The sequence below is a fragment of the Pezoporus flaviventris genome, unplaced genomic scaffold, assembly GCF_033815535.1.
Source record: "Pezoporus flaviventris isolate CSIRO_AGI_PZ_B2104156 unplaced genomic scaffold, CSIRO_AGI_Pfla_v1 ptg000013l, whole genome shotgun sequence".
Taxonomy (NCBI): Eukaryota; Metazoa; Chordata; class Aves; order Psittaciformes; family Psittacidae; genus Pezoporus; species Pezoporus flaviventris.
Window position 1 is genome coordinate 36,177,558 of NW_026892561.1, and position 27,236 is coordinate 36,204,793.

The window sequence follows — 27,236 nt, forward strand, 5'->3', positions numbered from 1 at the left end:
ACTGTATTGGTCTAGCATAGCATGAGAATCTATGGCACTACCAGAGCAGGGAATCCACCCTATGGGCAGGTAAGAACTTGCTCACTACCAAGGATCTTTCCAGCTCTCTCTTAAAGGCACAGGCTGAATCCCATCCAGCTCTCCTCAGCTAAAAGGCTCATTCCTGCAACCCATAGTTGGAATATGCAATGGTGGAAGTGTAAAAGAGGTAAAATTGTCATAGAGGATTCTTCAGCACTTCAAGGAATATAGACTGTAAGCAGAAAAGCTTTCATGGAAGAATGTCCATACTGACAAATGACATGTCTCTCCAGCTGAACAATGAGAGAGTCTACACTCCATTGGAGAACCGGTTGCAAGGCGTGTCCATTGGAAATGTTGGCAGATTTATAGTAGTGGAAACTGACTTTGGTGTGATAGTAAAATATGATGGCAATCACTACCTGGAAATCACTCTCCCACAGTCTTATTTCTCAAAGGTAAGATTTAGTATGTAAACATGTGGGAGTGTTTCAAAACTCCTGCTTTGTACATTTACTTCTAATTTCTTTTATTTCTGTGTTTTGCTGTTGCGTCTTTCTTTGTAGCTGTATTGTGACATGTTATTTTTTTTCCTTTCTATTTTTTTTTCTCTTCACAACAATGTCCTTGAGTTCCAAAAGGATAGTGAAAGAAAACGGCTGGGCTAGGGGAATGCATCTAGTTTCTAGAATTAAACACCTTGAAAGCTTAGGGAACCACAGATTTACTGCAGTTTCTATTTTATTTCTTCATGGGTGTGATCAGACATCATGCAATGTCTGGTATAAGATTGGGTGTCGGTGGTGATTTGGTCATATCATTTCATAGGCAATGAGCAAGAAGTTCTTGGGGAAGCTGATGAAGAACAGATTGTGCCTAGACTATGGTTCTTTTTCATTTGCAGGTACATGGCATGTGTGGTAATTTCAATGATAATCGTGAAGATGATCTGTCCTTGCCCAATGGTACACTCGTCAGTGTCCCACAGTTTGGAAATAGCTGGGAAGTGGAGGAAGACAGTGATGAAGGGTAAATGTAACTTCTTTTCATACTTTCTATCTTTGAGAAAGTATCCTTTCAATTGTTTTGACTATTTGCTACTTTGTAACATCTGAGTAGCATATATGAGACTTTTCTTTTCTTGAATGTGAAGCTCAAAGCCATACCACAGGAAAACACTGCACAGGCCAGAGGGTAGCCACAGACTTTCTGTTCATCCACATACACACTCGGGGAATTAGGCTTTGGGGCAGTCCAAAGTGTGGACATAGCCTCTGGCTTACACTAAAAACACCTAAAGCAGGAAGACGGTGTTGAGGAACAGTAAGGCCTGGCTGCTGCCAGGGACAGGGAAACAAGTATGATAAAACGACCAAGAGAATGGTGGCTTCACCAGCCAGGGCCCATCCTACACCATGCAAGCAAGGCAGGCCCAAGAGTGGAAGTCAGGGTTGGCCAAGAGTCCATATCACCACCCAAGCTGGCAGTGACAAAATGGTCTGAGGTCCGAGGTCAAGCTGGGAAGTCAATCCTCTAGTTAGGGTCAAGTTCAATGAGAGTAATGAAGGTTAGACACAGCATGGTGATTGCCAGGCAGATCTACTTCCACCTGATCTTTCACTCATAGATAGAAAGACTGAAGTATCTAGCTTTGTTTGTTTAATACATTTCAGTAGAAACAAATTTTTCAGTTTCAGTCTCAATCTTATATATGTCTTTGAAACTGTAATGTAGCTATGTCTGTGCTTTCATGCAGTTGTTTATCAGACTTAAGAGAAGATGATGTTCCTCCTTGCATTTCTGAGAGTAAACCAGTCATTGAAAGCCAGTGCAATGTCCTAAAATCAGACAATTTCAAAGCATGTCACGATCTAGTCAAGCCTGAAGACTTCATACAGATCTGCATCTATGACATGTGCCAGTATGATGGCATGAAGTCTGCCCTCTGTGACATAGTTCAAGCCTATGTAGACACCTGCAGGAATCATGGAATCACCATTAAATGGAGGAATAGCACGTTCTGTCGTAAGTGCACAAGCAAGTGAAAAAATGAAACTTGGATGGTTAATAGCATGAAAACAAATTAGTTGGATTAGGTGAAGAAGTTATGTAAAAGAAAATGAAACTCCAATTCTTACAAAACGTAATTTTATTATTATGATTTAATGGCTTCATTGCTGCACTGAATTGTGTTCAGGCTGAGCTAAACCCAGTGGTAACTCAGGACTAGACAACTTATGCATAGTAATGTGGAGTTAGAATGGCTTTAGAAGGCAAATGAGATATTGCAATAAACCTAAAATGGAGCAATAATGTAACCAGAAGCAAACCAAAACAGTGGAATACTGTGTTTTCCCGCAGGGCTTGATGCCACTCACTGTGTTTTAAATGAAAATGGCAATTTGGCTCTGCTTAGTAAGGGCCACGTTCTTGGATGAATTTCCAGTGTATGTGCCTCACTCTGTGCATTCAACAAAGCTACAAACAAATTATATAAAAATTATTAAAGATTGCACTATGGGTTTCTTTCTTTTTTTTTTTCTATTAGTTTGTTGGTTTGTTTTTTTCACAATTTAGTGGGTTTCCTTTTGTTGTGGGTTTGTTTTTTTTTTTTGTGGAATTAGTTACCACATAATGTTATAGAGGACAAAACAACTGGTTAGAAAACAAGCCAGATGAAGGTTTAACAGTTCCATTAGAAATACCTAGTTTCTTCCTTGCCAAAAGTGGGGGAAAATACTGGACAAAAGAACCATTTTTCCTGCTGCCCTGTTTCTTGAACTGTTTCTTGAAGATGAATCTTCAGTCTGATGATGTTTATCTGTTGTTCTTGCATGTGTTTATGTCTGTGGTTAAGCTAGATATACACCTGGTTTGCATCAGTGGAGGGTTAAGGAATTTGCCCTAAAGATTCTAATTTCTAGCAGTGCCCAAAAAAGCATTTACAGCTGAACTGGAATACTGAATCTGAATGATCTAGTGCCAGTTGCCACCACTTCAGGCATACCTGTAATAGAACTGAAATCAGCAGCTCCAGAGAGGGTTCTTTACTTGGTCTTTGTTTTAAATAAAATATAAAAAATCAGAACTGGTTGATGATCAAAATCAGCTATTAAAAGGCAATTCTATACTACCATTTTAAAGGCCAAGTTGTAGCTTTTGGTCAGGCACACATGTCTGCAGTGTGCTTTTAAAACATATTTCATAACTCTGGTTCTATTCTCTTCGCCCACACAGCATTGCCCTGTCCATCCCACAGCCATTACACAGACTGTGTCTCCCTGTGCCCATCAACATGCAACGACATTTTTGCTTCTTCCCTTTGTGAGAAGACAGAAGAGTGCACAGAGGGCTGTGAATGTGATGATAACTATGTACTCAGTAGTGACAAGTGTGTACCTCTGAGCAATTGTGGCTGCAGGGATGATGACGACAATTACTACACTGTAAGTAGTTTGTCTGAGGAGCAAATCTCTGGCTGCAAAACTTGTAGAAAGTTAGTCTCCTGCCCATCTGAATATGAGACAGAGAGAGAAATTTTCAGGGTCTGCATCTTAAATACCTTTAATTTGATTAGTAAAAGCTGCAGGCTCAAGTACTAGGAGATGCAGGAGCTTGGTACTTTGCACCTGAAGCCAAAATTGAGGCATATTTGAAACTAGTCAATTGACCAGAGTTATTCAGGCAGTCTGTCCTAGTCCTATTTTGTGTTCAAATTTTCATGTCAAAGACAATAAGATAAATGGACTGGCATTCCCCCTCCCAGGCTTTTGGTGAGAGTACACCTGTGTTGAGCCGTTATGGAATCACCAACTGGGCAGGTTGCACCTATCCAGCCCCCACATCCTTTGCTATTAAACTTCTATTGCGTTGCAAAGCTGAGCACCTTAACATATAATTCACACAACTTGTGTCCAGGCTGGGGAGACCTGGATAACTCCACACTGCACCAAAAGATGCACATGTCAGAAGAATGGTGTCATTAGATGTGACAACTATACCTGTGATTCTAAAGAAATCTGCGTGATCAAAAATGGAAAACACAAGTGCAACCCAACAGGTATGTGCAGGCATGTCTTCACTTTGTGTTCCATGAGGGTTGGAGAAGGAGGAAGGATGTGGATGTCCATTCTTTCTTCTATGACACTTCCAGTCTTTTCCACAAGGAAAGAAGGCAGCTGACAGTGCTACTAATGATACATGAACACAAAAAGGCCCCTGTTCTCAGAATAGAAAGTTCCAGTACAAGATAAAGAATTTGTAGAGTAATGTGAAACAGCAGTTTGAAAATTTACTTACATACAGAAATTTGACAGTTCAGTCTGACTAGTTTAATTTAAAAGATAAATAAATAAATATGGTTTGCACTGCATCTACCAAAACTCAGATATGTCTGTGAATCCTTTGGCAATGATACTGTTTTTAACATGGCATGTTGATTTGAGAAAAGAAAAAAATAAAGACAGAGCAGATCTGAATAGATAGGTAATAGGCAGTCAGTTGTTCAGTTGGCTTGCACTGCTTCTCAGCAGAGGAACAAGCTTCTCAGTCCATCTCTTCGCCTGAGTGCCCATTGCATAGGGTAATGCCTGAGCACTCATCTTTACTTTAAGAGGCCTGCATGCTAGCAGCAGTCATTTTTACCTGACTTATTTTAAACTGATCTATGCATAGGATCTAGCACATTCACATTCAGACTGGAGAGTAATGAAGTTCTGACCCTTTAGGTTTTGGGAAATGCCAGATCATGGGCGATCCACACTACATCACCTTTGATGGTCTAGTGCACCACTTTCAAGGGAAATACACATATATTCTGGTTCAGACCATCCCTGACCTACCTGATACCCTGACGCAGTTCAGCATTGAAGGCATGAACTATCCTTTTCATCGAAGTCGACACATTACTAACCTGAAGGAGATTCTTGTCAATGTTTACAATCACACAGTGCGATTCAGGCAGAACAAGCAGCTTGTGGTAAGTCTCTCACTGATTGCAGAGTACAGAGAAAGACCTTCCCTTGGAGTAAAACACCTTTGAGTAATAAATGTCTGCTTTGAAGAATTTAAGTATCTAAGCAATCTGTATTATAACAGCAGTGCTGTGACGTAATCACAAATGTGATTTTCAGTGTGTTGCATGTTTTTTTCTCTATAGCTATGAAGGATACAATTCTCTTCAAATCAATGAATAAAAAGTGATTTAGGAATAAAGTGCCAAATATCCCAAGACCTACTGTGATGCCATACATATTTTTATCAGCGGTAGGAGAAAAAGATGTGTGAATTATGCAAGGAAAACTTCATTTCCTTTCTCTTTATTAATGTGTAAGAGTACACATAGCTCACATATATTTTAGCTCGGTAATAAAAATCTTTAAGGATGATATGAAAATACTGTGTCCAGATACTTTCCTCAATATGTGATTTTGTTAATTAAAAAAAAAAAAAATCAAATACTAAAGTTTTTATCTGGTTAAATTATCTATTTATCATAAAACCAGAGGAGTGTTCACTTGTAGCATTGACCTGTACTGAAGAAAGATTTGAATTTGGCTTATATATTATGAATTTTTACTTATTCTTTCCCTGTTAGTTGGATGGTGTAAGAGTGATACCACCTGCTCATCCTCATGAAGGTATTCGTATATATCAGAGGACAACAAGAATTTACCTGGAAACAGATTTTGGCTTATACGTGAGCTTCGATGGCAATCAAAATGCAGGTAACTAACATGTAGGAATATTTATGCACTATCTCAAAAAAATGTTATTTTTCCAAAGGAGGTCTAAACCCAGAGCAAAATTAGAAACCTTTAACCTTTGAGCCTATGGCCCTTTGTGATACGACCTTCCAGAAAATCAAAACAAAGTGTTTCCCAGGAACCAGAAAAAAAAACATAAAACTGGCATTTCTTTATCTGAATCCACCTCAACTTAGGAGAAATGAGATGTAGATTCATACTGTTCTACTTTATTTCATGTTAAGTAAGGCCTGAATGATAAAACTGACAGCAAATTACTTAAAAATTATGATCAGGATGATGGGATAAAGCCTGGATCTGCCCCTGTGCCAATTTAAACCAGTCATAGGACTGAGGTCCTCAAGCTATACAGCTGTGAGTGCATTTTTTTACATACTTCCCCTCAAACCTATTCCAGATAATCCCATTCTTTAATGATTCTCAATAGGACTCATGTCACGTATACACAACTCACTCATGTACGCTGAACACACATTACTACCTCCTCTGTTTAGAATTACTTCTGATTTACAACAGAATATAGCCCTGTTATTTCTGAGTGTATGGTGAAAGCGCCAGGCCATTTACACATATGACCATCATTCCAAACCCTAAAATTCTAACTGCAGAAAGAAAAGGTCTGCTTTATAGGAATTTTGTTTCAAAACGAGCAAGGTCACTGTAACTGAGGGCAAAATCTGGGTGCTGCATTCAGTTTGTTGCAAAGCAGTAAGCAGTATGCTCTAAGAGCAATCAGGTAGTGATGTTATGTTATATAACACCTTATTGGCTGCAAGAAATGACTTCATGATCCATGTTGCAGACTACAGAAACAGTCCTGTGAATACATATATGAAAACATGTGTTTAGGGTTGTGCTCATATTTCTGAGGCCCATGTCATATTACCAACTCAAATCTGAATCATGAAATGTTATACTTGGCTCTTCTTTCCACCTCTTCCATATGCTCAGAAGATCTCTGTGTAATGGCTTTTTTGTTTGTTTTTTTTTGTTCTGAACTTCCATAGATATAAAGCTGGCCAACACCTACAGCAACAGAGTGGAAGGCTTGTGCGGTGACTTTGATGGAAGATATAAAAATGACTTCACAAAACCAGATGGTGTTTGGGTGAAGAACGTAAATACATTTGGTGAGAGCTGGAAAGTTCCCGTGACAAGAACAACCTCTCGCCTCAGGTACTTAACTTTCTACTTAATATCCACAGCAAGCACAGCCACTGGAAGTGAGTGAATTAAGCCACAGTTAATATCCAGGAATAACTACACTGTCTTATTTCTAGTCTTTCTTCATCTGGTCTGTGTGTGGGGACTCTTCCTGGTTAAAACTAAGGTGAACTATCAGTGCCCTTCTATTTAGCCAAAAGAGGCCTGAACTATCACTGCATTACTCCAATTCAGTATCCCTCTTTGGAGTCACAGCCGCTACAACTGCTAGGGCACAGGAATTCATAAGATCTTTGCCAAGCTCATGGTTCCTGGCAAAGATAAATACATCATGCTGTGCTGGATGGGCCAAGGGAGAGCAAATCCTGGTTCAGTGTCATCCCTCCCTTGGAACATGAAGGCAGCTTTGAAGTCCATCAAGATGAATTCACAATTCCTCCCAGAAGATGTTCTTGAAGAGTTTGATTTCCTTACATCTATGGCTATCCTATCTAGTGTTTTCTGCCAGTACACAAAAAGGACATTCTCTTGAGTATGAACGATCATGATATTTGTGGCTAGACAAATTCTGTGCTAATTAGTCCATACAGAACATTGAAACAGGAGGGAAAGGAGTTTCTTTCCATCCTTCCTTTGAAAGACCTTTGGAAGTTGCTTAGCCACTAACACAGGACTTTATCAGCAAGTAAATGTAATTGTATTAGCTGTTAGGATATAATCTGGCTGCAAAACTTGTTTGCCACAATAGTAGAAAGCAGTATGTAGGCTAGTGACGAGCATAAAGGGGCTCTGGAGGCTAATCCTATAGGAGAATTCTGGCACTTCAGGCATGCAGACAACTGCTCAGTGAAAATTAACATATGTCCAAGAAACAGTGACTTATACCAGCTGCACTACTCTGACTAATGTTCAAGTTTTATTAGATTGGATGAAGGAGGTATTGGATGAAGCCTGTGTCATGCAGAATTTCCAAAGAGATAATTACATATATCCCTTTTGATTTTAATATCCATAAATCTCTGATATGGTAGGAAGTGTTCTAGTACATCTTTGACTTGCTTTATCTATCTCTTTCCCATTCAGGATAAATCATGAGAGAGAAATAAGCTTCCACTTACACCATGAGGCAGAAGTACTCTTGTGGAATTACTTAGAGTAGTACCATGAATGTTGGTTGTAGAGAGAAATGATGGTTTCATAATAGCTTAATTTACAGGCGAGATGTCAACTCAGAAGATGAGTCTGAGGAGGAACCAGATCCAGGGCTCTTCCAAGGCTGCAGTGAAAATAAGCTGGGACAAGAAAACAGAACTTCGAGATGTCATATCCTGATTGACTCGAATGGTCCTTTTGTAAACTGTCACTCCATGGTCTCACCAGATTTCTATTTCACGTGAGTGTCTACTGCAGACAGTAATTCTCCCCATTTGCAAAATCATTTTGGCACTAGTTTCTGACAAGAGTTTTGCATCTTCTGTCTCCAGGGTATTAACAGAAACTGAGGCTTCAGTGTATGGGTATCCTGATTCTCAACATAAGCCTAATTTTCTGCTCAGTTAAGAGTTTTGTTGGGCAGCCTGTTCTACCTTCTTAGTGGTTGCCTCATTTTTCGGAGATGCTGCATAATTGCAGATCCCATTCATCTCAGATCTTAATGCCTCTGAAAATCAGCCTGTGGATATTCAGATGAGGAAAGCTGAGAAGGTAGCACTGGTAAACAAGCACTGGGTAAAACAGAATTCTGTGTCAATATTCAAGGTATATGAACATGGGGAGGGCACCCATGTATTAAAAGAAGTGTGAAGTCCAGCTCTAAGGACTTAGCAGTGTTAGAAAGTGCTCAATAAGCAAGATGCAGCCATGGTAACCCAAACCAGAAGCAGATCACAAAGAATAACTTGCAGTTATCTATCACAAAGAATAACAAGCAGTCAGGTACCTGTTTATTGCTTGTTCATATATGAATACCTCACATGTTAGCAGCAGCTGCACAACAAATGACCTGATCCTCTGTGTTCCTGTCAGCCAGAAAATGGAACTAACTCAGAGTAAGGCAGAAAAGCAGCTGAAAATAAACAAAACCAAAAGCACTGGGAATTAACACTTTCTCATGTTGCACATAGGAGCTGCCTGTTTGATATGTGTGTGGAAGGAGATGAGGATGCTACCTTATGTCGCAGTCTGGAGGAGTATGTGCTGACTTGTCAGCTGCAAGGAGTCAGTATGGAAGGCTGGAGGCAACAGACAGATTGTGGTAAGCACAGGAAGAACCAGAAACTTCTTTCTGCCTAAAGGACTCTCCAGAGCTGAGATATGAGGCTTTTCCTAGATGTACCATACACCAAAGCTGCTCAGGGAGTAAAAGCATGTTGATTCACACTCAAATCATTGTTCACAGTTTAGCATGCACACTTGCTCTTCTGGCCTTTCTTGTACGTCTTATGCTGACTTTTGCATTTAGATCCCAACTTAGAAAGCTACTTAGGAAAGCAGATCTGTCAGGTCCTCAGCTATCAGAAATGTCCCCACTCCCAACTGGGAAAAAAAAGTTAAAATTCTGGAGACCATCACAAGCCACAAATCTGAAGGGAAAAGCATTTAATATCAATCTCTTTTTTAAATCTACAAAAAATACTAGTTCTCTATTTGCCTGTGAAATTTCAAGATAAAAAAGATTCAGCTGAAAACTCCAAACCTCTCAGACTAAAAAAATGATAAAATAAAACTTATAATGGTCTAAAATCCTTTTTTTTTTCTTTCCCCAAAATTGGGAGGTTCAAGGTTTGTCAAACCATACTTCCCCTGCATCACCCATGGTTAGATGACTCTGTATTCCTGGTACTTGCAGAAATAGTTATCCTGAATGTGTGAGAAGTTATTTGTGGTCAGTGAGCACCAGGAATGAGAACAGAGCACACAAATAGCTTTCACAATGCATTTTTGACTTTGGAGTGCTTTACTTAGAACTCCAGTACTATTATATATGTATGCACATCTCAGTATATGTGTGGTTATCATACTGCCCTCTACAACATGGTAACATCCTCTGAATCTCAAAGGGCATTGTGTAAGTAATGCACAGCAGCCTGCTGTAACTGGACTCTCCTTATTTTTACAGGTATATCATGTCCTGCCAACAGCAACTACAGCTCATGCATGTCTGCATGCCCAGCATCCTGCAGTGACTTGACCAGCCCCTCTGAGTGTGAATCACCTTGTCTTGAGGGCTGTGAATGTCTCCCTGGCTATGTTCTTAGTGGTTTTGATTGTGTGCCTTACAGGCAATGTGGCTGCACATACCTTGACAAATATTATGAGGTACAGTCTCTCTGTGGGTCAGACAGCTCCCGTGGCACCAAATAATTTTTTTTCTGCAAATTATTTTGACAGTCTCCTCATTCTCCTCAGCATGTAATTTCCATGGAGGAGGGGAAAAGAGAGAGGGATAACTTGGTCTGCCTCTGAAACGCTGCCTGCCAGAATACAAGGCAGATGCTTTGAGAAAGCATATGATTACACTCTAACCTCCATGTTAATTCTTCACCTTTATTATAAAGGAGAAATTTAGATTGGATGTAGGGAGGAAGTTTTTTACTGTAAGGGGGGTGCGGCACTGGAATGGGTTTCCCAAGGAAGTTGTGAATTCTCCAGCCCCGGTGGTGTTCAAGGCCAGGTTAGACAGAGCCTTGGGTGCCATGGTTTAGTGTGAGGTGTCTCTGCCCATGGCAGCAGGGTTGGAAGTAGATGATCTTAAGGTCCTTTCCAACCCTAGCCACTCTATGATTCTATTATGCTAAATAATAGCCTCATAGGCTCTGAATTTTACAACACACCAGTTTCACAAAAATTCTGTCAGTCACTGTGGTCACTTTCCTCTCAGTGATAGAGCGGTACAAGCAAGGTAGAGAGTTTGTAGAGTTGGCTGTGACATGAAGAGAGTCCCAATCAAGGCTGGATTCTGAGGAATATGGAGAAACTTCCACTGTTGCTGCAGGATAGAGCAGCTTTGTAATCTCAGAGATTTCTGTTTTAATACTAGAGATTTAGTAGAGAAAAGGCCTAAGTCAGTAAAGGTCGTTTTTTATGTGAGGAAGGAGACACTATGAAAAGGTGGCACTTTCAAGAAAAATGGCACATAGCATTTCCACACTGCCTTCAGAGGCATGATGTGATGTGTCTGCCACTCTGTCTTATCTCCAGCAACAGCTAGACATCATTGGTTGCACTTGTATCCCGCCTGGGGCTAGGATGTTGTACGCCAAACTCTTCTTTTGCATTCTTTCTTGGGCCATCCTTGAGTTTCAAAGGACTGGATTAATAAATTCCTCTTGCTCTTTTGTAGTTTTACAAACTACTTAAAAAAAGAAAAAAAAAAAAATCTGTGCTATTGCCATTCATCAGGAAGACATCGGAGAGAGTAGCATGGGGCCCCAGTGACGCATTCATGCTTTTTCTGGCTGGTTTTATTTGATATTTTTTAACATTTAACTGCTGTCTTCTAGATTGGAGAAATATTCACCACTGATGACTGCTCTCAGAGATGCCAGTGCACAGAAAGCTCCACTGTCTTCTGCTCAAACATAGTGTGTGGATCTGATGAAATCTGTGGCATTTCAAATTACAGTCGTGGATGCTACAGGAGTAAGTCATTCACTATCACATTGTCTTTGATGCTAAGAAGTCTTGACTTCCTATTTATAGGACATCACTGAGGTGAGGTGATGAGCGTGTACAGAAGAAAAGCATACAAGGGATCTTATTCTGATGTTTCATTGTAGAAACAGTGTTTCTTTCCCTTATTCCTGTTGTCTAGTACAAGTAATACACTTTAAAATACAGGGGATATTCAACATTAGGAGTCAGCATAATCTCTGCATGAACAGTACTCTCAGGGTTGGGTTATCTGGGAGTCTGAAGTGTTTCTTCTTCCTTGCTGCTAGGTGGACCATGTATGCCAAATCCTTGTAAAAATGATGGAGTTTGCTCTGAAACTACTGACAGCACCTCTCTCTCCTTCCACTGTGAATGTTCAGAACTGTACACAGGACAAACCTGCGAGGCAGAAAAGAGGGGTAATAAAACTATTCTGGTTTCACTGTTTGAATTACACACGCTATTTTCAAAAACGGGTGCAATTATGGAGAAGGCGGAGCTTGCTCTTCACTTCTGTGCTGTAAATGAGTAACTCAGTAGGTAAGAGCCTGTGGTCATCCAAGAAGAAAGAAGGAGGTCAAATCCCCTAGTGGGCATGACAGTAGGGCTACGTAGAGCATACAGGACCCTGGTCCAATGCCACTCCAGAAATCCACATTCATCAAAGAACATGGTGTAAACCAAGGAGACAGGCAAGGGTTGAAAAAAATGTTTCTGTTCACAGTATGGTTAGCTTTCACTGACAGAACTCCTCTTTGTTCTTCACTTGAAGTCTCTGCCACAGAGGATCCCGAGAACCACACGGTTGCCATAGTCATTGGAATTGTGGCAGGTGTAGTTGTTGTCACCATTCTCATCTCCTCTGCAGTGTACCTGTACAGGTAAGGCTTTTCCCAACTTTTCTAAGTTCAAGGAACATACACCCCTTTTAGCACCTGTAAACTTCAAAACTCCCATCAGTCACATACGTGCAGGACCAAAAAGGAACCACAGCATTCAGGATCTCATTTGAAGAATGTCGGGGAAAATACAGCTTCTTCTACAGAAATTAATGTATGTCATTTCCATTATCCATATGCATCACTGTCACAAAACTTGGACTTCTCCAAATTCTGACTTCATTCATGCTCACACCATTGTTTGACCTCTCACTAGAGATAAAATATAGATTGATTAATTACGTTTTTTTTCATTGTGCAGAAGGAAAAGAAAGATGGATACACATGAGATATCAAGGAATTCTTTGAAACAGCCCGGGAATGTACTGGATGACAGAGTACATGAGCACAATTATGGCTGCATTGTGAACAATGCATTTGATCAAAATGAATCCCAAACTACGTACCTATAGTTAGCAATACTTTTCCAATTAATTTGTATTACTTTCTGCTCTTGTATTTTAATAGTATTTCTAATATTTTGAGAATAAATAAATCATTGCATTTGCTGAAAACCTTTGAAGTTGTTCATTTAAAGTACCTCTCAGATCTCATGTTACAGACCCAAATTGAAATATATCCTAACTCAGAGACTGTTGTCTTCAGAGACTGAAAAGCACAACATCCAGGCAGAATTTGGCAGTAAAGTGTGCTGCACACCATCACATACACACCTCTGACAGATGTACTAGCCATAGATAGACTGATGAGGTCAGAATTCATTGTATCATCCCAGGCAGGTCTTCAAGAAATCATCTTACCCCAGAGCCTTTCATGGGGAGGGGATTAGCTGATTGAGTTGGATACAGTTCTTACCCCTCTTCTGGCAAGGCATATTCAACTGGGGAGAGAAAGAATAAAGAAACCACTGAACTCATGAGGTGACAGGTGTAGGAAAAAAAGATGACCCTCATTGCCCCCCATGGGAGTGCTGGACTAAAAGAAGGGACTGTTTGAAGGAGAGCTGCCTCCTTGCTGTTATGGTGGAGTGGACAAGAAGGAGGGTTGTCATCAGTCCTCTGCCTGAAAGGCCTAAGCAAAGGCCTTAACTTCACAAAGCATAACTTCACTAAAACTTTCTAAAGAATAAGATCCTGTAATAAACTTTCCTTTGAGGTCTTTGCAGACTCTGAAGCTGCCACACTCTGATGAATGTGGGTAGACATCTGCATTGGCTCAGTCCCAGACCATGCTAAGGATGCTGCTACAGCAGAAGGCCAAATGTGTTTGGGGCAAGGCACGATAAGATGCAGTGTGTGAGACGCCTACTCCATGACAGACCATTCAAAACACTCAGGAAACTGAGGCACTGACTGGGCCTCGTCCAAGCCCTGAACTAATTTCCTGTGCCATGAGTGAAGCTTTGTGACTTACAGAGTGCACCATTTGCTGATAATTTTCCAGTTTTTTGCAGCTTCACTTCCGATTATGGTGAGGAACAATGTGGGCTTCCTGTTGTCGCTGCCATAATCCTGGTTATTATTTACTTATGCTTTCTCCTTTCCCTTGTGTCCATAAACTCATGCATGCTGCTAGCAAGAAAAGCATTGTAACCTCCATGAACAGTAAGGTAGATAAAAGGCATTTTATTCTGATCCATTCGAGAACATGCTAGCTGTCCACACATGCACAGCACAGCTATTTTGGACAGGATGTGACTGGAAAGGGGCTTTCAGCCTCATTACCTAATGAAAATGAATAACAGATCTACTCGTGCACAAACGAACAGTCAACCTTATGCTGGAATTTCACCACAATTAATTATAAAGGCATCTTTCCTGTTAGCCGAGTGGCAGCTTCCTACTGCACTCTCACACCTTCTAACCACGCAATGCTGTGAACGTTGACCACAGGTGACCAGGCTCACCTCCCCTTGCAGCTGGTAGGAACACAGGCCAGTCCCTACCCTGCAGGATCCCAGCCCCAGCTCTTTCAAGCAGCAAGGCCCAGCTGCACCCAGGTAAAGCAGACTTCTGGGTTTCCATAGATCCACTTTCCCTCCACCAATACCACAAGAATTGCCTTTGTTTTTCACTGCAAAGCTCTACAAATACTTCAGACTTGAAACAAGGGACGATACAGAAAGAATTACAATACACTGCTCCACTGGCTTAACTATTTCATGTCAATAGAAGCCAGGAAAATGCCAAATCTGCAGCTCTGATCTTTTAAATCAACCAGCTTGCTCACCTGACTTTTGAAACACTAACCTTTAAATGCACTGCTTAGTCCAGCTCACTCAGAGGACTTTGTTGTTAGTGAACCCTCCTTCTTAACATACCATACTGGTGACAGCCAAAGAGGAGACAACTGTGCCTACTCAGCTGTGCTCAGCGGATTACTGCTGGGTACAATCACGAAACTCCTCTGATATCCTAAAGGAAATTCCTCGGCCACAACACGAAAAGCCATCCTAGAAATCTCTTTGCCCTAAAACGGCCACTGGGATTTCCTCTGAGCCTCCTTTGCTTCTCTTCGCTAGGAAAAAAGAAGTGGATCAGCAGTGTGCCTTTTCTGTATCATAAGGTTACCCGGTAAGGGATGCTCGCTCTCTGCTCGGCAGGACAGCCCCGGCCCCGGCCCCGCATATCGGAGCTCACCCCCGCGGCCGGCGGGGCGCCGGCAGGGGCTCCCAGCGAGGAGGAGGTGATGGCCCGTCTTTCCCAGGGGCAGGACGAGCTTTTCCACACGACGCACAGATTTAGCAACACCTCCTAGAGCGCAGCCTCCAAGCGAGGAGCAAAACGACTGCTCATCAGGGCTCCTCCTCGCTATTTATAACGGCCGGGAGGAGCGAGGACCCGACCCAGCTTCCGCCGCTGCCCCCGCCCCGGGGTGGCAGCCCTGCTGCGGTGACAGCGGGAACGGCGCTGCAGGGTGAGCGGGGCACTGGGGGGACATTGGGGTGCGGGCAGGCGTCTGCCAGCAGGACGTAGCTCTCCCGGGCTGCCGAGAGAGGCGAGCTGACCTGGGGACGGGCTGGGCGCCTCTCGGCCCTGCGACTGTCTACCGGAGCCGCCGCGGTACCGGCACAAGCAGAGCCCCGAAAGGCACACGGCCGGGGCGGAACAGCAGACCGCTGTCCAGGGAGAGCACCGAGCGCTGCAGGCCGAAGGCCAGCCCGTAAAATGGCTTCATCCTCCGCGGGAGCGGTGGCGATTTCAGCGCTGACTCCCCGGCTGCGCGTCGCTGGGCCCTGCAGAGGGCCGGGCGGCCGAGGCATTAGTTAGGTGCCGGCTGCGATAGATAGAGCGTGCCAGTGCTAGGCCCTAATGATCTTCCTGCCTGCAGTCTCCCAGTAGATGCTCGGTGCACATCCCAGACCTCCCCTCCACCGTGCCTTGCACTGAGCCTGCCCAGCGAGAGGGGCATGTCCTGACCTTGGGCTCTGGAGATGGCAGCCGTCCAGGGCTTTAGGACCACCCACCCCGGTGACCCTGAGCCTGGGGACCTGATCGAGATCTTCCGGCCAGCTTACCAGCACTGGGCCCTCTACGTGGGAGACGGGTATGTCATCAACGTGACGCCTGAAGGTAAGGCTGGTGCAGCTTGGCAGGGTGCAGATGGGCCTTTGGGATGACCAGGGAGCCCCTTCTCCATGGGCTGGTGGGGAGCCCTGTGGGTGCAGATGACCCATCTGAGGTCTGGGAGGAGCCAGATGGGGTCTACCTGGCTCATCCTATCCCTGCCTTCCCCAGATGAAGGGCCCCCAGCCACGTTCTCCAGTGTGAAGTCAGTGTTCAGCAGGAAGGCCCGGGTGAGGATGCAGCTCCTGAAGGATGTGGTGGGAAATGATACCTACCACGTCAACAACAAGTATGACGGCACCTATGCTCCCCTCCCCGTGGAGGAGATCATCCGGCGTGCTGAGTACCTCATTGACCAGGAGGTGTCTTATGACCTGCTCAGCAACAACTGTGAGCACTTCGTGACGCTGCTCCGCTATGGCGAGGGTGTCTCTAGCCAGGTAAGTAACATGGTGTAAGGCCCTGTATGCCTCACAGTGCATGTGCTTGCTGCTGTATGAGTCCCTGGACTGGGGCACAGCCTAGAAACTGCCTGGGGACAGCAAAGTCGAAGGCATAGGATCCAGACTGTCATTGCCTCTGGCCTCACAGGAGATCATGAACCAGGAGGTTCACTGTCTGCACCTTGATAGAGCCCTCTTACCAAATGCCACAGCCTAAGGGTGAAAGCCTGGGTGTTCCCTTGTTTGCTTATGGGGAAGGTGTCTCTTATTCATTTAATTGCTTTGAGTATCCCTGCCTGCTCTTCATTATTCATGCCTGGGGGTAAAAAAAAAAAGCTCATCATGTTCCAGCCTGTGTTTTACTTCTCTGCAGGCCAACAGAGCAATCAGTGCCATCGGGTTTGTGACAGCTGCTGCTGGTGCCTTCTCCTTGTTGGGCTTGCTTCGGAGCAGATCCAGAGAGAGACAGTATTGATGGGCCATTGGGATGAGCTCAGAGCAGGGCAGAGGCCCTGCCTGGGTTACTTGGAACAGTTTGTGGCCACAGCTGCCACTAAGATTTACTACCAACTGTGTCCCCTTGCTGAGAGCAGCACTAGTCTCTTTTCCACATCAGCTTTTATTTCATTGCCTGTGATGATTTTTGTAGTAGTCTAGGAGTGTCTGCAAGCAAATTCTCCTCATGCACCCAGTGCTCTGCTGAGGAATGGTGCAGGCTTTCTACCCACATCATAGAGTAGTTAGGGTTGGGAAGGACCTTAAGATCATCTCGTTCCAACATCCTGGTTTTATTAGCTACACCCTGCTGCCTTTTTCTGTGAATAACTTGTTTTAACCTTAACATTATTACTTTGTTTTTCTTGTTTGGGGTGTTCTGTTTTTTAATTAAAACTAATGTAAATGTATTGCTGAGTGTTTATTGTGTGTCCTCCAGCTAAGGGCCTGTTCAAGTGGAAAACCCCAGGTTCTCAGGCCTGCGAAAGGGCAGACAAAGCATGCACTGTGTTTTGGAGCCTGTGTGCACTGCCTACATGGAGCTGCTCCTGTGAAGGGCGGGAGGTAGGAAGGAAGGGCTGGTCTTACAAGTTATATCCTTCAGTGTTTTAAATAAGTGCGCTATTGTTTCATGATGGTGTTGTGGTCAATTTTCTCCTGCCTGGAAACCATCCCTTTCACTGGCTCTTGTGCCTCCCTTTGGGAGCAGCGGAGCCCCAGTTTGGTGGGGGGATGGTGGTGTGGTCTAGCAGAAAAACAGGTAGGGTTTTCACTGTTTGTTCCAGATTGGGGCTGCTGTGCCACTGAAATGCTTCATCACTGTAAGTGCAGTAATTGTTTGCACTGTATCTTACCAGGGCTTACTAGATGATCTTTACACTCCCTTCTAACCGAAACCATTCTATGATTCTACTCCTTGGGCTGCCAAAGCACTGAGGTTTAAAGATCACAATGGATTGCAAGGCTGCCTTTGCCCTGCGGTGCTGTGGGTGATGTACCTAGAGAATGAGCTATGCAGCACCTATACCCCATCTCCCTGTGTACAGAGCCCTGCTATTTCAGTGTTGCAAAGCTGACATGTGGCTTGTCTTAGAAAAGTGTGATTTATTGCTTTTTACCAGGAGCATGAGGCTGATGTGTTTAGAACCATGTTATTTACAGATGGCATGTAAGAAATAAAATCCTGTGTGGCTTTTGCCACAAGCAACTGCCTGGACTGTAAGAAGAGATGGCAGCAAAAGAGCTGTTTGTAAGAGGCTTGCTGGTTTTTGTCTGCTCTTAACACGTACATAAAGGGATCAGAGGGATTTTTTTAAACATCAGTTGTTTCAGTGTTTGAAATAACAAAACCAAGACTTCTGGTCATATTTGTAGTGCCCTCTGTTACTACATTTAAATAAAGTCACTCTTTTTTAATATGAGAAAGCATAATAAAACTGAAAGTCCTTTTTTTTTTTTTTTTTTTTTTCTTCCTGCAAGTGTAACCAAGAGATCTTTCATAGCTAAACTAATTAGGTGGTTGAACCACTTGAGCAAGTACAAAGGGGCTCGATCTCTTGTACCTATCCAGCAGCCATGTGCTGGAGCAGGTTAAACTCCCTGCTTCTTGGCATGACCTAGTTAAAGTGAGAAGCCAAGACTTAGCCCTGCTTTCTGCTGCGTGACAGCAAACACAGGGCAGGACCTGGAAGGGGGGTGGGGGCGTGTGTGTCATGTATGCAGCAGTTGTGCTGGCCTTTCCAGCCTTAAGTAGGGCATATCCTCACCAGCCTTCTCAGCCTGGTCTCACAGCAATCCATGAGCTTTAACCTTTCGTATACTTGGAGCATTATGCCTGCAAGAACTGGCAAGGGATAGCTGTGAGAGGGCAATGTAGGCACCCTCTCACATCTGTAATGTGATCTGTAATCATTCTGCGATGCAAGAAAACTGGAATTGCTTCATCAGGGGAACTTTCTTGGAGTTCTTGGAAGCTGCAATGTTGCGTTAAACACAGGATTTTGCAATTGTACACGTGCTCCTCTGTGCAGTCAAGACTTACTCTGGATTGCGTTCCTTCAAGCCTGATGGGCGCATTGACAGGATTTGGTGGAGCAGTGACTGAAACGTGGAGTGAGAGTGTGACATGGAGCAGCAGAAGCCATTGCTTTGCTGTATTCAGTATTTTTGAGTCTTTGTAGGAGTTGCTGGCAAGGCCCAAGAACTGCTGTTGCCACGGAGTAGAGTCAAGGCTGTTATTTCACTAGCAGCCAAGAGAATAAACCTTGCCTGTCCCCTAGGCACAGCCAGCACAGGGCCAGGGGCCCCTGAATGGGTGGGTTTATGCAGGGATTTCAAACATGTGAAGCTAGCACACACAGGATGCAGACACAGGCTGTTCAGTGCAAGCCAGCGAAGCTACCAGCACTGTGCAGTCCCACACCCAGCTGCAGGGTCTCACCTAGTCCTTGTCACTGTGTTCGTAGGTGGGGTTAATGTAAATCTCATCTGTGCTTTTTGCTGCGAAGTCTTCTGTGTTTACAGGAGGCCAGTTGGGATCCCTCTGCAGCATCCTCTGCCATTTTCGGTACTGGCTGTTTGATTGGTACCCAAACCAGGCTTTAATCAACAGCCAGAGGTGCTTGTTCTGCAAGATAATGTCCTGTGGAGTGACATGATGCGGGGTCAGTGTTATTGTGCTTCACTGGAAAGGAGGACCACTTGGGGACAAAAGCCATCCCTTGCTACATGCACAGACCCCTGAGCCCCATGGCGCTGGGCAGCTGTGTGCACAGCTGACAAAGGCCACCTTCCTTATCCACACGAAGGCTCTGCTCAGTTCTGTCAGGACAGCACTGATCTCGGTTTAGCTGATGGGGATAATCAAGGGGGAAGATTTTCCTCCTGAGGCTGTGGGACAACCAGGCACTGCTGCTTCTTGCCGGGGACTATCCCTGGTGCTGCATACAGCCAGCCTCAGTCCACAGAACACTTCAGGACTTAGTCATTACTGCAGTTTCCAATGCCACAAGCCCGTGTAGTCTCTGGCCTGATTGATTGTAGGTCAAGAGGGAACTGGTTGTTTCAAAATCACTGCCAAGCACCTGGCCCATGCTGCCGTGGACTCTTCCCAGGCAGCTGCACTTCCGCTCACTCCCTCTCTAAAGACTTGAGATGTGGTCTAAATCATCTCTGGGGCTGCATAAAATGTATCTGACTGACACACATTGAGTCTTAAGGGGAAAAAAAAGCCTGAAGTTTTATGCTTCTACAGGACATTGCAGCTGTAAATGGGGTAGAAAGACCTCACAAAGGGCTCCTCCTGTTCACCCCAGGGAGCAGGTAGGTAAACAAAGGCACTCACCTCTGTAAAGAAAGAAACACAAAAGGTGACCAAGAGCATTAGTAAGACGTAAACTCTCCAGATGAGAGGAGTGCAAAGAAACTGTTGGAAAAGATATGAACAGCAATTAGGCTTAAATGCCTTGCCAAGATTTGTATCTGTTCCTAATGATTTGAGAAGCTGAGTTTTCCCAGGAATAAGTATGGAGGAGGCAGTGGGAAATAACACTTGTCACAGAGATCTTGGAAGGTTTGATGCCAGATCCCCCATGGCATGTAGCTGCCTAACTCATCTTGGCTATTTAAGTTATTGCTGAAACATGCAGTGCTGAAACATGCATGTGCTGACATGCAGTGCTGAAACATGCAGTGCCTGGGTCAAGATCCGGTGCTCAAATACTTCGAGGGAGCTGCAGCTAATGCACGATGTGTGGCTTCTCTCCCTCTGTATATGCTTGCCCTAATGGCAGGCCCCTTCTGAATTCATCATTTGCAGGATGGCTGGAGATGATCCTAAGGGCTTTGCCATTCCCGATGTTGCACAGCACAGCTGGAGGCAGCTGCCTGCACTGTGCCCTGGCTGAATGCCCAGGAGGGCTGAAGCAGCTGGCCCCATGTAAGTTCATGGTTCTCCTAGGGAAGGGGGTGGCAGCAGCAATCCTTGCCCACTCGCTTCTCTGGCCAACAAGCCTCCTCCAGTGCAAAACCACAATCCACCCTATTGTGCCTTTTCTGTTAGTCAGAAAAGCCCAGCAAGCTATAAGCACTTTTTCTTCTCCTGGTGATGCCCAGTCTTTAGAGAAGAGGAGGTCTACCTCATTAATGAAGCTCTTGTAAGAGGGATATTAGAGACATTTGAAAGGGCTGCCCAATCACCATCAGATCAGCAAATTAATTTACAAAACTGCAGGTGTAGCTTCTGCTCTGTATGCTTAGGTAAAGGGCCAGCAAAATTCATGGATGAGAAGGAAATACATATTTAGTTTGTGCTTACCTGCATTCCACTGTACACAGCATCAATGTCTGCGAAGAAGAGGAAGAGGCAGACTGCAAGCTGGAGGGCCAGGAGCACTGAAAATACATCTATGGAAAGAAGAGCATTTGTGGCCCTGGGAAGGAGGGAGTCTGGTGATAAAACTCAGCAAATATGCTGGCAGAAGCCCAAATGCTAATGTTATAAAAATGCTATCATGTAGAGTGCCTTTCTTTTCCTCCTCCTTAAAAGAAGAACTAGGGAACTGAGCTACTCCCCAGCAGCCTGTTGCAAAGCTCACCACCCACACTTTTTATTTGCACAAGTGATTCGACACATCCTGATTCTTATACAGCCACAGAAAACTGCCCCAAAGGGGCACTGCTGTGAGTCACACCAGCATTCCTCCTGCACTTGCTTCTCCATGTGCTCAGCTGCATGCTTGGAGCACCAGCAGTGGAAGAGGCTGCTTGTCCTCCCCTCCAGAAGAGCCCACTACTTCTGCACCAACAGAATACAAAGGTGGGCTACTCCTGTGCCTTTCACAGGAAGGGTCTGTCTGGCTTTGCATCGTTTTCCAAAGGAGCAGGAGGCCACAGTGATGGCAAATAGCTCAGACATCCAGAGGTGCCAAACTCCTGGCAGTGACCAGGAACTGAGCATCTTAAAACTATCTGGCAGATTGGGTCAATAGCTCCCAACAGCCTCCTGGCAACCTTCTTGCTGTCAGGGACTAGAGGCTGCTGAGTGGGTGGCAAAACCAAGGGAATTGTCCTTTGCTTCCTCCCAGGCACTGCCCCAGTATGGGGATAAAACACAAGATAAGTACATGCAGATTTCTCAGCTGACAGAGTCCTCTGTCCCATCTCAGCCTGGCTGCTTGCAGGGCAGCTTTTTTCTGCTCTTGCCTCTCTTCTGCAGGTGATCAATGCTCTGTGAAACAGGTTTGGGACCTGCCTTTTAACAAAATCCTTAACAAAATCAACTCTGCTAAGATGAAGCAACCTCCTGCCCTCTCATCCATGAGAAAAAAATGCTGCAATTGCAAAGGAGCTACCAGTGAACTCATGGATAGAAGGGCTACATCATCTCTGCAAAACTCAGGAAAAAAAAAGGTTATTGTGAGAGGATTTTAGCAGTGATATTATCACAGGCTTTTCTCTCTCATCACTAGGAATGGAAGTCAAACAAGATAAGACTGTGAATCTCAGAGGAAATTTTCTGATGTATTTTGAAACAAATGTATCTGATCCTCATGTTCTTTGTGTGGACAATAATGCACAGTTCTGTACTAAATCCAGTACATCATCTTCTGGAATGCACATTTTCCAAACCAAGATGCAGTCTGCTTTTTCAGCTATGCTGCCTCTTATCTCAAGGAAGGAGCTAACATAAGTAGTGCTTACTGAGCTTTTTTCAAATTGAGAAGTAGGAGCTCACATATACTAACAATTATTCTACATGCCAGTAACCTGTGTGGATACAGAAAAATCCACAACACCCCTTCCCTAGCAGCCTCTCCTGCCAGGGTTATTTTGAGGCAGGAACAGGAGTCCGTGGAGTACATGTTACTCCAGCTCTACTCACAATTGGTGTAGATGGGCTTCCGGAATGGCTTTCCCTTGGAAAAGACAAAGGCCACAATGATGCAATTGATAGAGGACAGCGGCCACAATGTAGTGTCTTCATAACTGAGTACATTGCTCTGGGAACTGCTGCTGGTACTGTTTCCACCTGGGCTACTGTTGGACATGGTCTGGTTCCCTGGAGAGCAGTGTCTGTAAGGTAACATGCAGCACTTTGTTCCTGCTCTGTCTAGCAACAGAGAGCTGCAACAGCAATTCCCTCTTCTTTCTAACCCAGCCTACTGTAATAACCATGTAACAGCCACTGAAGTGAAACTTCAAAATAAACAAACAAACCAGCCAAATGAAAAATCTTAATCTTCTGGTCTGTGCCAAAATCTCAGCTTGCAGGTGGCCAGCAGCAGCAATGTTTGAGAGACAACGGCTATGAAGATGCAGTCCCCAGCTGTCTGCACACCACTCTGGCACACTTGCCCTGCGGTACATGTGTGCAGCAACAGGAAAATGGTCCTGGCTGAGCTCTGGCACCTGGGAGCATCCTCACTGAAGCCCCTCATGCCCCATGGGTTCATTTCTGCATGATGGTATGCTGCGCATTAATATATATTATAATCTAGGTGCAATATATATATATAACATATACATATGTACCCGGGTAATTATAGACCGGTCAGTCTTACCTCCATCCCTGGAAAGGTGATGGAACAACTTATTCTTGACACCATCTCTAGGCATATCAAGGATAAGGAGGTCATTAAGAGCAGCCAACATGGCTTTACCAAGGGGAAGTCATGTTTGACCAACCTTATAGCCTTCTATGAGCAAGTAACTAGGTGGATGGATGATGGTAGAGCAGTAGATGTGGTTTTTCTTGATTTCAGTAAGGCATTTGATACTGTCTCCCACAGCATCCTCATAGATAAGCTAAGGAAGTGTGGGCTTGATGATCAGGTAGTGAGGTGGATCAAGAACTGGTTGGAAGGAAGAAGGCAGAGAGTTGTGGTCAATGGGGCAGAATCTAGCTGGAGGCCTGTGACTAGTGGAGTCCCTCAGGGGTCGGTGCTGGGACCAGTGCTGTTTAATATTTTCATCAGCGACCTGGATGAGGGAACTGAATGTACCCTCAGCAAGTTTGCTGATGGTACTAAACTGGGAGGAGTGGCTGACGCACCAGAGGGCTGTGTTGCCATCCAGCGAAACCTGGACAGGCTGGAGAGTTGGGCGAAGAGGAACTTGATGAAATTCAACAAGGGCAAGTGTAGAGTCTTGCATCTGGGGAAGAACAACCCCATGTACCAGTACAGGTTGGGGGCTGACCTGCTGGACAGTAGTGAAGGGGAAAGGGACCTGGGGGTCCTGGTGGATAGGAGGATGACCATGAGCCAACAATGTGCCCTTGTGGCCAAGAAGGCCAATGGCATCCTAGGGTGCATTAGAAAGAGTGTGCTTAGTAGGTCAAGAGAGGTTCTCCTCCCCCTCTACTCTGCCTTGGTGAGGCCGCATCTGGAATATTGTGTCCAGTTCTGGGCCCCACAGTTCAAGAAGGACAGGGAATTGCTTGAAAGAGTCCAGTGCAGAGCTACAAAGATGATTAAGGGGATGGAACATCTCCCTTATGAGGAGAGGCTGAGGGAGCTGGGACTCTTTAGCTTGGAGAAGAGGAGACTGAGGGGTGACCTCATCAATGTTTACAAATATGTAAAGGGTGAGTGTCAGGATGATGGAGCGAGGGTTTTTCAGTGATGTCCAGTGATAGGACAAGGGGCAATGGGTGTAAACTGGAGCATAGGAGGTTCCATGTGAACATCAGGAAAAATTTCTTTACTGTGAGAGTGACTGGAACAGGTTGCCCAGGAGGGGTTGTGGAGTCTCCTACGTTGGAGATATTCAAGGCCCGCCTGGACAAGTTCCTGTGTGAGGTACTCTAGATTACCCTGCTCTTGCAGGAGTGTTGGACTAGATGATCTTTTGAGGTCCCTTCCAACCCTTAGGATTCTGTGATAACATACAGTTCAGCTCTGGAATATGGGGAGACTTTTCATCTTTCACAGACACAAGCGGCTGCGGCTTCCAGCCTCGTAACTGTTTCGTAAGCCGAGCTAGGTCCCAGAAGAGCCCGGCCCAGGGGCTGGTTATTGCTGTGGGGCCTGACCCCGAGAGCGGGCAGTACAGGGGAGCGGAGGGACGGCCAGCGAAGCTTGCACTTCCGGGGGCAGAGTCCTGCGTGCTTCAGAGGCGGTGCTTGAAAACCACGTTAGGCGTCCGACTGGTCCTCGAGGTTGTAGTGCGGTATCTGCAGCAACTTAATTTTGTCTTGGCAGTGTTCTGCTGAGTACACACACGGCTTGGGGGGGGAAGAATTGCCCCACTCGGGTTCTGTGGTGTGCCCAGCAGCAGGCCACAGTGAGGCTGAAGTGTCCCCCCTAAGTAGCAGCAATGTGATCTGCAAGTTTGAAGTCAGAGACAAAAAAGAGAGCCTTACCTCTGGCTGGCCAGTGCTACATACCAGGGCTGCTGCCTCACCAGGAGGAAGCCACAGGTTTGCATGATTATGGTAAAACACACGTTGAGGATGATGGAGAACAGCAATGGAGGAGAGATGAGCTGGCCAGGAGGGCGATAAGGTGCCAGCTTTGGATAGGCTTCAGTCAAACTCACTGGAGAGAAACAAGAGGCATACAGTCCATAGCAACCCAGCCCACCAGCATTCTCCCTCTGTACTTGATGGGCAAGCAGAGCCACAAGCAGACCCACTCATCTGCTTATCACAGGTGAAAGTTGCAAAACCTGGCCCTAATAAGCAGACAAGAAATGGCTATTATCTTCATTATTTTCCACCTGAAACTTCTCTGAATCCCCCTTTAGGAAAACACACAGAGAAGATGAGGAATACAATCCTATCCGTGGGCATCTCCACAGCAGTTTAAGAGCTGTACTGGGTCTCATGACAGACACACAGGAGCCCCATAGCAGTCACCAAAGCAACTGTTCCTTTTCCAGTCAAGTCTCACATCCAAACCCTAGCGGTTACTTACAGACTTCTGGAGCTTCGAGCTATGGACCAGATCTCATATCCCTGGGCCCTAGAGATTGATCTAGCATCAGTTGTTATGATGTTACTGACACAGCAGAATGTGGCTCTTCATTTTAATTTTTATTGGGAAATGAAGTCAGCTATTTATAACTCAGGCTCTCAGACACAGGTGGCTTCCCCAGGCTGCTTACTTGTTAGACAAACCAGAAGGGTGATGACGGCATCTTGTATCAAATACTGTCGATTCCCAAAGATCTGCAGTTGCTGGAAAGAAAAGCAAAGGCAGCACCACCTGAGAACTGATGACAACTTGTACTGCAGTACAAACTGCAGCACCCGATGCTATTTCAGAGCAATGTCATGCCAGCAACAGCAGCCTCATAGCCCTGATGCAATACCATGAGAGCTAGCAAGCCCAGCTTGCCAGCTGTCAGATGGGTCATAGAATCACAGAATAGTTAGGGTTAGAAAGGACCTTAAGATCATCTAGTTCCAACCCCCCTGCCATGGGCAGGGACACCTCACACTAAACCATGTCACCCAAGGCTCTGTCCTACCTGGCCTTGAACACTGCCAGGGATGGAGCATTCACAACTTCCCTGGGCAATCCATTCCAGTGCCTCACCACCCTCACAGGAAAGAATTTCTTCCTTATATCCAATCTAAACTTCCCCTGTTTAAGTTTTAACCCATTACCTCTTGTCCTATCACTACAGTCCCTAATGAAGAGTCCCTCCCCAGCATCCCTATAGCCCCCCTTCAGATACAGGAAGGCTGCTATGAGGTCTCCACGCAGCCTTCTCTTCTCCAGGCTCAACAGCCCCAACTTTCTCAGCCTGTCTTTATACGGGAGGTGCTCCAGTCCCCTGATCATCCTCGTGGCCCTTCTCTGGACTTGTTCCAACAGCTCCATGTCCTTTTTATGTTGAGGACACCAGAACTGCACACAATACTCCAACTGAGGTCTCACAAGAGCAGAGTAGAGGGGCAAGATCACCTCCTTCGACCTGCTGGTCACGCTCCTTTTGATGCAGCCCAGGATACTGTTGGCTTTCTGGGCTGCGAGTGCACACTGCAGGCTCATGTTCATTTTATCATCAGCCAACACCCACAGGTCCTTCTCTGCAGGGCTGCTCTGAATCTCTTCTCTGCCCAACCTGTAGCTGTGCCTGGGATTGCTCCAACTGAGGTCTAGGACCTTGTACTTGGCGTGGTTAGACTTCATAAGGTTGGCATCAGCCCACCTCACAAGTGTGTCAGGGTCCCTCTGGATGGCATTCCTTCCCTCCAGTATAGGGGTCCCATGAAACCCCTTG

The 27,236-nt window shown here is 45.0% G+C and overlaps 3 protein-coding genes across 3 annotated transcripts in view; 2 read left to right on the forward strand and 1 right to left on the reverse strand.

The window, feature by feature from the left end:
- Positions 1-13,056, forward strand: part of LOC133269056 (IgGFc-binding protein-like) — a 59,333-nt gene extending 46,277 nt beyond the window's left edge. The window contains exons 61-75 of the mRNA XM_061453068.1: positions 315-479; positions 926-1,050; positions 1,778-2,046; positions 3,259-3,467; positions 3,940-4,081; positions 4,749-4,999; positions 5,618-5,747; positions 6,794-6,962; positions 8,167-8,343; positions 9,074-9,204; positions 10,069-10,268; positions 11,453-11,591; positions 11,891-12,022; positions 12,376-12,484; positions 12,804-13,056. Of these exons, the coding sequence (XP_061309052.1) occupies positions 315-479; positions 926-1,050; positions 1,778-2,046; positions 3,259-3,467; positions 3,940-4,081; positions 4,749-4,999; positions 5,618-5,747; positions 6,794-6,962; positions 8,167-8,343; positions 9,074-9,204; positions 10,069-10,268; positions 11,453-11,591; positions 11,891-12,022; positions 12,376-12,484; positions 12,804-12,954 (2,499 nt within the window). The 3' untranslated portion in view covers positions 12,955-13,056. The remainder of the gene's footprint in view (positions 1-314; positions 480-925; positions 1,051-1,777; positions 2,047-3,258; positions 3,468-3,939; positions 4,082-4,748; positions 5,000-5,617; positions 5,748-6,793; positions 6,963-8,166; positions 8,344-9,073; positions 9,205-10,068; positions 10,269-11,452; positions 11,592-11,890; positions 12,023-12,375; positions 12,485-12,803) is intronic.
- A 2,235-nt stretch (positions 13,057-15,291) lies between these two features.
- PLAAT1 (phospholipase A and acyltransferase 1) overlaps positions 15,292-27,236 on the forward strand; it is a 118,487-nt gene continuing 106,542 nt past the window's right edge. Inside the window, exons 1-4 of the mRNA XM_061452816.1 lie at positions 15,292-15,418; positions 15,833-16,074; positions 16,240-16,508; positions 16,885-17,256. Coding sequence (XP_061308800.1) covers positions 15,936-16,074; positions 16,240-16,508; positions 16,885-16,986 — 510 coding nt within the window. The 5' untranslated portion in view covers positions 15,292-15,418; positions 15,833-15,935 and the 3' untranslated portion in view covers positions 16,987-17,256. The remainder of the gene's footprint in view (positions 15,419-15,832; positions 16,075-16,239; positions 16,509-16,884; positions 17,257-27,236) is intronic.
- LOC133268942 (probable cation-transporting ATPase 13A5) overlaps positions 18,710-27,236 on the reverse strand; it is a 34,644-nt gene continuing 26,117 nt past the window's right edge. The window contains exons 25-30 of the mRNA XM_061452798.1: positions 26,112-26,184; positions 25,369-25,543; positions 22,888-23,078; positions 21,322-21,410; positions 20,350-20,430; positions 18,710-19,647 (exon numbers count right to left, since the gene is read on the reverse strand). Of these exons, the coding sequence (XP_061308782.1) occupies positions 19,447-19,647; positions 20,350-20,430; positions 21,322-21,410; positions 22,888-23,078; positions 25,369-25,543; positions 26,112-26,184 (810 nt within the window). The 3' untranslated portion in view covers positions 18,710-19,446. The remainder of the gene's footprint in view (positions 19,648-20,349; positions 20,431-21,321; positions 21,411-22,887; positions 23,079-25,368; positions 25,544-26,111; positions 26,185-27,236) is intronic.